The sequence below is a fragment of the Peromyscus eremicus genome, chromosome X (genome assembly GCF_949786415.1).
Source record: "Peromyscus eremicus chromosome X, PerEre_H2_v1, whole genome shotgun sequence".
Taxonomy (NCBI): Eukaryota; Metazoa; Chordata; class Mammalia; order Rodentia; family Cricetidae; genus Peromyscus; species Peromyscus eremicus.
The window spans coordinates 11,479,009-11,489,286 of NC_081439.1; the positions used below are offsets into that span (position 1 = coordinate 11,479,009).

General features: G+C 50.8%; 2 protein-coding genes across 5 annotated transcripts; both read right to left on the reverse strand.

Moving 5' to 3' along the window:
• Window positions 1-613: 613 nt before the first annotated feature.
• Window positions 614-3,595, reverse strand: Praf2 (PRA1 domain family member 2). The gene is made up of 3 exons (XM_059251156.1): window positions 3,089-3,595; window positions 1,766-1,983; window positions 614-1,427 (listed from the first exon to the last, which is right to left on the reverse strand). The coding sequence occupies exons 1-3, from the start codon at window positions 3,343-3,345 to the stop codon at window positions 1,288-1,290; spliced, it is 615 nt and encodes a 204-aa protein (XP_059107139.1). The 5' UTR covers window positions 3,346-3,595; the 3' UTR covers window positions 614-1,287.
• A 92-nt stretch (window positions 3,596-3,687) lies between these two features.
• Wdr45 (WD repeat domain 45) lies at window positions 3,688-9,907 on the reverse strand. Of its 4 annotated transcripts, none has more exons than XM_059251155.1 (11): window positions 9,801-9,907; window positions 7,871-7,942; window positions 7,694-7,768; window positions 7,503-7,607; window positions 5,812-5,917; window positions 5,600-5,694; window positions 5,084-5,163; window positions 4,762-4,970; window positions 4,578-4,679; window positions 4,357-4,502; window positions 3,688-4,115 (listed from the first exon to the last, which is right to left on the reverse strand). In XM_059251155.1, exons 2-11 carry the CDS (start codon window positions 7,923-7,925, stop codon window positions 4,006-4,008), a joined length of 1,083 nt encoding a protein of 360 aa, XP_059107138.1. In that variant the 5' UTR covers window positions 7,926-7,942; window positions 9,801-9,907; the 3' UTR covers window positions 3,688-4,005. The 4 variants fall into 4 exon arrangements, with proteins under 4 accessions (XP_059107138.1, XP_059107135.1, XP_059107136.1 ...); XM_059251152.1 differs by lacking the exon at window positions 9,801-9,907 and adding an exon at window positions 9,456-9,711; XM_059251153.1 differs by lacking the exon at window positions 9,801-9,907 and adding an exon at window positions 9,305-9,449.
• Between the last annotated feature and the right edge of the window lie 371 nt (window positions 9,908-10,278).

Here is a 10,278-nt window from a genome sequence, read left to right on the forward strand (position 1 = left end):
CTTTGTCTGCTTCGGCACAGGAACCCACACTGCTAGTTAAGACCAGATTATGTGTATATACTTAGGAGACAGGACAGGGACTGACTACATAGCCCTGGCTGGCCTGGAACTCACTATATAGACCACATTGGCCTTGTACTCAGAGATCTATCTGGACTGGAATAAAGGGCATGTACAACCATGCCCAGCCAGAAACAAGTATTTTTATGGGAAGAAAAAAACCACTGGAAATAGCTTCCAATAGTGTCATGTGTTTTGTTTTCTTGAGCTAGATTATATGTAGCCAGGGCTGGCCACAACTCCTAGTCCTCTTGCCTCAGCCTCCCCAGGGCTGGAATCACTGGGGTCACTACGTCCAGCTGTCACGTGTTGACTTCACCTGCTTTGCCTCCCTGCACTTACATTCCTAGCCCGCTTATAACAAGAGAATATCCAAAATGATAGCACCCACTTCTGCATCCCTGTGTTTTAATGCTGATTGAGAGGCCGCAGGTGTGAGGACCATAGGAGTCACCCTTTCAGCACCGAACCAGTCAGGTATGGTCCCGTAGAACTGAAGACAGCCACTGGGTTGTTCATTGAAAGGTCCAAGAACTTCACACAGGAGACCCAATTAGCTTGAGATTCAACGGCTTTATTGTCGCAGGAACACTAATGTATGTGCTCCATTCCCAGGTGGGGCTATCGCTAGCCAGCCCCACACCTTGGTCCTCAATACCAGGAACATGTGGGGAAGGGAGGAAACCTCTAAACAGTTGGGGGGAGGCTATTGGGTCTGCTGAGGGTTAGGGTCATCTGGGTTCAAGGGTTCATTGGGGTCAGGGCTGAGGACACTTGGGATTTAAGCTCAATATTTGGCCATGTCTTAACCTGGGTTCCAAGCTGGATGGGGTCTGAAAAATCCTTAGTTTAGAGCTCAAGGTTTGAGAATGTCCTGCTCCAGGCCCTAGATTTGAAGTATGGAAGACCAGTGAGTCCCAGATTTGGGGAGTAGCTCTTGGTCCTGTTTTGAGATTGGCCATGTTAAAATGGCCAATGTTTAAAAGCATTAAGCCCAGTTTCAAGGCGGCTGTAGGTGACTGAGTGTCAAATTCAGCACTGAGGAAGAGTTTGGTCCCTAGGTAATAGGGGCTGGAGAGTAAGAGATGACTAGTTTGGGGTTGGAGTAAGCAGTCACAGGTGTCTTTTTTTTTTTCGACAGGCCAGAGGGCTCTAGGATCGTATTTTAATGGCTGAGAAAAGGCTCCATCTTGGGTATGGGGTGGGGGTTGTCTAGATGCCAGGGTCCTAGGATCCAGCTTCCTGCTCTTGTCCCAGTGCCTCTAGGAGCAGCCCCATTGGTGTCCGCTTTAGACCAATGCTCTCGATCTTGTTCTCAATCTTGTTTTTAAGGTTTCTCAGGCGCAGTGAAGCATGCAGCAGGATCACTGTGGGCGATACCAAGAGTGGGTCAGGGAGGGGCCTTAGCTCGCAGCCCACAATTGGGGGGATTGACCCAGAGGCAGGCTAGCCTGCTCTGGGGGATGTGGCCAGGTCCAGTAAATCAGGACTTGGACAGTTTAAGGCACTTCACACTGAAGACCCACAAAGGTAATAAAGAGGGAGCAAAGCTCTCTCCCAGGAGAGGGAAGACAGTTAATGGAGGCACGTGTGTCCTCCAGGCTTTCCAGTCCCCTCTTAGCCCAGGAACCAGTGCAGGGCAGGCCTGGTGTCCAAGCACGAGCTGTCCATTTCCCCAGCTAGAACAAGGAGAGTAGAGACTCACACAGCACCGGAGCCGTGATGCAGAGCAGGAAGGTGAAAGCGCCGCCCACGGCCCAGAGAATGAGGAGGCTAATGGCAAGCACTGCAGCCAGGCAGGCAGCCGGGTGGCTGCGACGACAGCGGCGCACAGCCGCGCGGGTTTCAGCAGCCCACACCAGCACCCCGAGAACCACCACCACTACCAGTGCACTCAGGAGGGTGTGCAGTGGACGAATGTACCTGCAGGAACAAGGGCACTCAGCGAGCCTCACCATCCACCCAATCCTGGACCCCGAGAGTTTTATTTTCTGGCTCCAGAATCAGCATCCTAGCAGATAGTCTCACCAGGCCTGTCTCACCCAGTCCATCCTGCAGGGATTCCTGTGAACTCTCAATTCCTCGGTACTACCGTCCTATCAGATCCTCATATCCTGCCAGAGGTCCTAGGCTCCCAAAACTTCTCTGGTTTCTGGCTTTAGACCTGCAGGGTTTCTTTCTAGTATTCCCAGGTCTGCTCCCACATTCCTTTCCTTGACCTTAAGCCTTGGAGATCCCTCACCAAGGCCTTCAGTCAATACATATTTCTCTTTGCAGACTGGGCACTTCCCAGGTGTCCTTTCCTTCCAAAGGCCCTCCACTACCCCATTTTCTTTCTTTCTTTCTTTCTTTTTTTTTTTTCTGGAGCTGAGGATCGAACCCAGGGTCTTGCGCTTGCTAGGCAAGCGCTCTACCACTGAGCTAAATCCCCAACCCCCCATTTTCATATAGAACCACCCTCCTGCAGTTGCTTGAACGAACCCGTCCTTGGTTTCAGTCCCAGGCTTAACCCTGCCCAAGTCCCTCTTCTAGAGTGTCTGTCTTTGGCTTCCAGCTTCTCAACACTGGGTCCTCCCTCTGGGCCCAATATGAGCAGGCTCTCCTCTACAAACTCACCTTGCAAACCCTGTCTTTACTACACCCCCACTTCTGTCTTAAACCCTCCAGGGCTCCCTTAATCTGCCCCATCACTCACATCACTGAACCTCTTAAAAGTACTCTCACATCCCCATATCAGGCCTTCCTTAAATCCAGGTCCACCTCCTAGCCCACATTCCTCTTCAGTCCCCCTTCCCCCCTTTCCTACCCAGGTCTTCTCTCACCTCCCCCCCCGCAATCCTCCTTATAACAAAAATCTGCCTCCTTCAAATCCTTCCATCCATGCCCCTCAGACCTTCCTTTTCTACCGGATTCGCCCTTCCCAGCCTAGCATTTCCCCTTAGGTTCCCCTCTCCTCATCCTCAAAGACCCGCAAGTCCACCCTACTTCCCGCTAGTATCTTCAGCCAATCACTACCTCCCTCCCTCACCCGGCCAGAGCGAGACTGGTGCCGAAGCAGAGAAGGTAATTGGTTTGGTAGTAGAGGAGATTATTGATGACGCGGTGACACCATCGCTGTGGATCGCCTAGATCAGGAGCCGCCAGACGCGCAGACCCCAAGACAAAGTCGTCTAGGGCGCGCAGCGGTGGCAGCCGCACCTCCGACATCCTGCGGGTTGCTGGACCAGCCCGAAGGGCGACGAGACTACAACACCCGCAACCCCTCACGGCACCCGCGAGGCACATTGGGAAATAGAGTCTAGGGGGCGACGTCTATCAACGTAGGCGTACTGCGCAGCTGCAAACCTGAACGTCACCAGAAACCACCAACTATGGTAGCAGAGACTGCCGGGAAACCAAGCTTCGCCACGCGGTAAGAAGCTCAAAACTGGAACTTCTCTTCACCCCTGGGCAGGGCACCACGCCAGACTGTGACGCCGGGACTGTGCAAGCTGTGCGTTGACTCAACGCTGAACAGACTAATAAGAATAGGAAGTCAAATCCCAAGCTATATTCCACTTCCTGTGAGGAGCCTAGGTCACCCTGCTCCAGGAAAAGTATGCCCCACCCTTGAGGTCAAGTCATAAATGCCATTTAAAGGCCCTTTATTCGTATACATCACAGAGGCTATCTCCTGGTATTCTTTTTTAAATCCCCAGGTTGGATCACGACAATCCTTTTGGGTCCCTGTGAATGTTTTCCAGACTAGGTGGCCCAGGGAATCTGTCCTTGGCCTTCAGCACTGTCACAAAAAAGTGCTTGGGGGAGGTGAGCTGTTTATTTAGACACAGCTGTGCTTGAGTGGAGAGTGGGAGGCCTCATTAATGCTTGCTGGTTGGTTCAGCACCCTCAAGACTCAGTTTGGCCATCTGCTACTGCAGGTTCCTAGTACAGCTGCCAGGGCTCTTAAAAGTCATCGTCATCACAGATGTCAAGGTACACGTCAAAGGCCTCTCTGTTGCAGTTTCCATCAGGAGTGAAGACATATTTGTGGAAGGTCCCATCTACGCAGATGGCTAGGGAGGGTTGAGGTGTTATGAAAGGTTAGGAGATGCCCCTGCCACATACTCCAGTCCTCTCTGGTGTCCCACCACGGCTCATGGCTTTTGCCCAAGTGCCACACCCCTTACTAATTATGAGGTTGAGCCACACATTCCAGTTTCTTCCAGCTTCTGAAAACCCTTAAATTCTTTTAGGTCCAACCCGCAGTCCTTTACCCATGTAGTACCCCAAACCAAGGGGGCTATTGTCACTCACCAATGACAGAGTTGACATTCTTGGAAGTATTTCGACCAAAGGCGCAGATGCATGCTGATTCGGCAGGCACAGTAAAGCTGGCCAGGCTCCACTGAGAATCCACGTACTGCCCAATCATAGGCCCGACCTTGCCCACACGAGCCAGCCTGTAGGCAGCGTTTGGTAAGTCCAGGTATGGCACATGGCCAGGGGGATGACAGGGATAGGGTGAGGATACTCACGCAGAGCGCCGGTTGAGACGGGTGTCTTTAAGAGCAAAGATATGGACAGTGCCCTTGTCGCTGGAAGCACAGAGGAAGGAGGAGTCATGGCTGAAGTTAATGCTGCAAGACAGACCAGTAATGATGTCCACCATGGTGACCGGTGCTGTAAGGCGCCAGCCCACCACACATACACTCTGCTCACCAGTACAGGGTGGCAGGGTCAGTGCCTCTTCGAAGCTCCACCAGCTTTTCCTTGGACTGGGTGTCAAAAAGACGAATGAGGGTACCCTTCTGGGAGGCTGAGGCCACCACAGTGCCTGGCTGGTTCAGGGACACACAGGCCACATCACTCTGATGTGCATTAATAGTGAATGGAGCTGATGAAGTGCCAGGCTTTGTGCTTGCCAGATCCTGGAGCAGGAGGGAAGCGTTTGGGCTTGGGGTAATATGGAGGAGAGGGACCACGAGTTCACAAAGACAGGCAGTCCACCCACCTCGCCACCTTTGCCCACTGGATGGCTCACCACAAGCTGCAGACTTCCACACTTGTGTCCAGGAAACACAAGCAGTTGCTTCTCCAGGCTTGGGCAGAGGTCACACAGCCCTAAGTTGTGAGGATGAAGTGGGGATGGGCAGATGAAAAGGAGGCCAGGGAAGGCCGAGTCTCAGAATGGACAGAGCCGGAAAAGTGACGGCCAGACTTTAACCCTCTGCGGTCCCAATACCCATAGCAACCTGACAGGGGGAGGCTTTGCATTAAGCTCCACTCTCCATGGTCTGAACAGATTCTAAGAAGTTGCCAAGAAATCCTTGGAGGCCCAGGGCTCACTGATTCACTTACCCATGTCCTCAGTGAGTGCTTTCTGTTGTCATGTGGGGCAGGAGTAGGGCTAGGGATAAGGTCGGGACTGGAAGGGCTGTATCTCATGCATAGAGCCTCTCCCCCAAGATCTCTGAGTATGTGTCCCTTCTTTCATCTCCTCCTCTTTGCCTCTTCCCGAGCCTCATGTCCTTACACCTGGACATCTGGGTCCTCTCACCCTTGGGGTTGTCCCGAGTGTCAAACTCAAACAGCTTTCGAGGATTGTCAGGGAAGGAGTAGACATAGATGCGGTTCCTCAGCACAATCACAATCCTGCAGACATCACACAGAAGGCTATGAGGAAAGGGAGACTGCCAGAGTGGGGGAGGGGTGGGCTTATAACTTGCCGTGGGAACCTCCTGCCCCCATCCCAGTCTTCATCAAGCTCACTTGTCGTGGCGCATGCGCACAGCCAGCACTGGCTTGGTAAACGTGAACTCCAGCACCAGTTTGTCCTTGGAGTCCTTGCCTTCTCGGGCATCGTCCCAGATCAGCACTAATAGGCAGATGGGTGGGTTGACAAGGTTTAGGGTAAGAGGCAGACTGGGTGACACAGGGCCCATCCCTATTCCTCATGGGCCCTCAACCATTTGCTTCACCATTCACTAAATATTCACTGCAGCCTCACACAGCATGAACACTTGGGGACAAGATCTCTAAGAAAATGCATTCTAGACCAGTTATGCTCATTTGGAGATAAGAAAAACAAGGCTTGCGGGGTGGTGGAGGCACACGCCTTTAATCCCAGCACTCGGGAGGCAGAGCCAGGTGGATCTCTGTGAGTTCAAGGCCAGCCTGGACTACCAAGTGAGTCCCAGGAAAGGCACAAAGCTACACAGAGAAACCGTGTTTTGAAAAACAAACAAACAAGAAAATCAAGGCTCAAATGAGCAGAGTGTGGTCAAGGACCTGTAGCACAAGAACAAACAGTTAAGGGTCCACAACTTCCCTCTGTAACTACTTTGACCTTCAGGATCCAGTCCATACCCAGGAGATTTTGTGATGAGTTCTAGGGTTCTGTGACTCACTTACGATATGCTTGCTATGTCGTGTGGGATCAACAAGAAAAAAAACTTAAAACAAGGTGGCACTTGAGGCACAAGCCAAGAAGGTGTAGGAGAGATGGCTCCTAGATTTGAAAACCTACTACTTATGTGATCTTAAATAGTCACTTAAGTAGGTCTGTTGTTTCATCAGTAAAAGTGAGGATAAGGAGGCTGTGGGTATGGTTTTAGTGAGAGAACATGCGTAGAGCCCTGAGTTCCATCCACAGCACAACAGAAATGGGGAGAAGGGCTACTGGTGTTTCCTACCACACAGAATTAGTTGGGAGTGGTAGGGCACACCTTTAATCCCATCAAGCAGAGGTAGGAGGGTCTCTGTGAGTTTGAATCCATCCTGGTCTACATAGTGAGTTCCAGGACAGTCAGGCCTATGTAGAAGACCTGTCTCTAAAAACCAAAAGAAAGAAACCCCCACAAAACTAAATGAGCTATTATGTAAAGCCAGGTGTGAAGGCACGAACCTGTAATCCTGGCACTGGGGAGGTAGGTGATCAATTCAAGGTCATACTTGGCTACAGAAGAGCTTGTCTCAAATTAATGTGTTTATGTGTAAAGTGCTTAAAATTACTATTATGCTCCCAGTAAGAGCTCCATTGTTAAGAACACGGCAAGCAGGAGATGGACAAGATGTGGTTTTTCTCTTTTTATAGTGCTGGGGATGGAACCGAGGGCCTTGAGCATACCAGGCAAGTGTTCTCCCACTGAGCTACATACACCCCCAGCTCCAGTGATGTTTCCTAAATAAAAACAAAAGTCCTCGGTGTGATAACGCACACCTTTAATCCCAGCGCTCTGTGAGTTTGAGACCAACCTTATCAACAAAGAACTACACAGTGAGACCCTCTCTCAGTAAGTACCAGATCAAACGTTTCAAGCTCTAAGATTCATGACTTACAAAGTATGCCTCACTGTGGGACTCTGAGGTGCTGAGGACTTCATCTGCCCATGCCTCAGGGTTGTATGTGGGAAGTGAGGAACTTGGGGAATCTAGGTCAAGTGCAGGATGAAAGCACTTACCTGAGATCTCTGAGAACTTGGGGCTGCCACCACCGCCCACCAGGGCCAGCAGGTTGGATCGGTGCAGCATCTCTACTAGTCCCACGCTGCCTACCTGCTCGTGGTCTGCACAAGGACCAGAGTGTCAGAGGTAGATGCCAAATGCCCACATCAGCCCTTCGGCCCACTGCCCCACCACTACAGCCACTTACCCAGGTGCCCCTTCTCCATCAGTGGCTCCACATTATAGATGCGTACGCCCGTCTCCATGGCACAGCAAAAGCAGCCTGGGGATGGAAGGAATCTGTCTGACTCAAAATTCTAGGGCTCATAGCCATCTCTGACCCTCCTTTCCTAGCTTCCCCACCAAGATACAATCACAAGCTTACTTTGGTCTTGGTTGAAATGTAGGCTGGTCACACCTCGAAGTGGCTGCTGAGTCATGGTCCAGGACTGCCTCCCTAGGCACAAAAATGACAGCATTTCGAAGAGTTCTGGAGTGTCCTCTCTTAAGTCCTACAACTTCTGTCCCCCAAACGATTTCTTCTTCCTCACCACTTTGTCTATTTTGTTTTGAGATAGGGTCTTGCTATGTATCCCTGGCTGTCCTGGTACTCCCTATGTAGCACAGGCTGGCCTTGAATTCCCAGCAGTCCTCCAGCCTCCACTTCCTGAGTGATGGGATTATAGGTGTGTGCCATCACTCCCGGCTTCCTCCCCATTTTGATACTTTTCTTTGCCAGACTGCAAAAAACAAAAACAAGTGGAGTATACCTCAGAGTATCTGTTCAAACCAAGATCACACGCAGAATGTATCTTGGCCTACAATGACATAGACTCACAACTGCCATAAACACCAACCCTTACTGAACCTATCAGGAAGTAATGGAGTAGAGCATATCCCATGATACCTCCTCATTCCCAGCCATTCTTGGCTCTAATTCCTGACATGACCTCAAATCTCTTTCCTCCTGCACCCGGCTCCACCTGTCAGTAAATAAGAGAACAAGGGCTAAGGTATCTTGCATCTCCCTGCAACTGCTAGGAATGGCCCCCCCCCCCACAGACCTCCCTCCTTGTGCCTTTCTAACTCATTTATCTGCCCCCAGGACCTCTCATTTACACCCTCCCATGCAACACTTTCCCAAAAACCCCTTTCTCATATTGCTAATTCTGATCACTAAGGCAAGCCTGGGAACTCCCTCCACTCCCTCTGCTTCAGTCCTGAGAACCCCACCTGTCATTCCCTTGACGTTCTAAATTCTTCGCATTTGACACATTCCATTCCTTGTCCTCTCTAGTCATGACTCCTGAGCTGACCCAATGCCACTCTCATGAACCTCCTTCCCCCTAAAATTTGTCCCTTTTACTCCCACATTATCTCTAGTAGACCCTGCCCCTAGGACACAAATACCCTCTAAAGATCTCCCAGTACACACCACCCAAAAAACTTGCCTAGGAAAACTTCAGCCTGCTTCTCTGTCTCCCTGTCCTAGAAGTTTCATGCTCTTGTCCGAACCCCATCACTCCAAGACCTCTGTCCAGACACACCCCCTACCATCCTCTAAGACTTCAAACCTACTTTTTCTGGTGTAACGTCTGGGTCTTGCTTCTACATGAGCTATATTCTGCTCTAGCACTAGCTTCCAAGACCCTCTTTTAGATCTCTGGTCCAAATGCCCACACTATCTAAGAACCCTAATTGATATGTCCCACCCTCTCCCAAAAGTCATGTTCCTTTCCATGACAGCACCGACCCAAGCCGCCTGTCCCCACCTGTCAAGACCTCTAGTACAGACACCCACCCCATGACCCTGACCAACCCTTGGATCGTGCTCCAGCTGCACGTCGCTTTTGCTGACTTGCTCTTCACCCCTCCCCGACCCCTGCCCTAGCTGTCGGTGCCGCCTGCGGCACGAATTTCTGACCTCCCGGGCTTTGGTGCCCGGCTCTGCTGTTTACATCAGGTCTTACTTCCGGAGGAGGGAGTCTGTGACCGGAAGTGACTCATCCTGGCCTGAAAATCCGGCCACAGTTCTCTCCCAGTTCGCGGACTTGTGGAGCATTCCGAGCAGTGGTAGAGTCCTCCGAGGGGAGTATCGGGAGGAGAATGAGGGCCGATTGGGGGACTGGAAGCACAAGAGACTTCCGAAGGCAGGACTATCTGAGGGAACCCGGAGAGAAAGAGGGCCTTCCCCTCCCTAAACGGAAGCGGGCCAAGCATTGAACTCGTTAACCCACCGAGAGCTAGAGGGGTGAACCTCCCAGGCTAACGAGTTAGTCCGCTGGATTGGGCTAGAGTGGCTGTCGGATGTTTACCTTGTGGCTTTGGAAGCTCCAGGTTGGGAGGAAGATAAAAGATCTTGAAAGTTGAGATCGCCTTGGGCGGGAGAAGATGCGATGGGATTTTACTTTCGTTTCCCACCCTATCCTTAGCCCTGTTTATTTACAAAACGATAAATACTGTTTTATGCTAAAACATCTGTGTGCTCCAGGCGTGTTTGTGCACTCTCGTAGTCATACATAATACTTGGCTAGGAAGAAGCAAGAGGAACAGGAGTTAAAAGGTTATCCTGGGCTACATGAGATCCTTTCTTTAAAAAAAAAGAAAAAGAGAATGCTTACCATGGAAACACAAAAGGCCCCAAATTACACACTGGGAACATTAGAGTTTTGAGGTCATTGTGTGTGTGTGTGTGTGTGTGTGTGTGTGTGTGTGTGTGTGTGTGTATACAGTGTGTATACATATATATATATATATATATATATATATATTCAGTTGTGAGAAATAATAAAC

Coding starts and splice junctions, on each gene's coding strand:
- Praf2 (XM_059251156.1), bottom strand. CDS start 3,345: ATGTGCCTCGCGGGTGCCGTGAGGGGTTGCGGGTGTTGTAGTCTCGTC. Junction 1,984..3,088: donor ACCAGTCTCGCTCTGGCCGG/GTGAGGGAGGGA, acceptor TTGTTCCTGCAG/GTACATTCGTCCACTGCACA. Junction 1,428..1,765: donor CATCACGGCTCCGGTGCTGT/GTGAGTCTCTAC, acceptor TATCGCCCACAG/TGATCCTGCTGCATGCTTCA.
- Wdr45 (XM_059251152.1), bottom strand. CDS start 9,705: ATGCTTGGCCCGCTTCCGTTTAGGGAGGGGAAGGCCCTCTTTCTCTCC. Junction 7,608..7,693: donor GATGGAGAAGGGGCACCTGG/GTAAGTGGCTGT, acceptor GTCCTTGTGCAG/ACCACGAGCAGGTAGGCAGC. Junction 4,971..5,083: donor GTGGAAGTCTGCAGCTTGTG/GTGAGCCATCCA, acceptor CTCCTGCTCCAG/GATCTGGCAAGCACAAAGCC.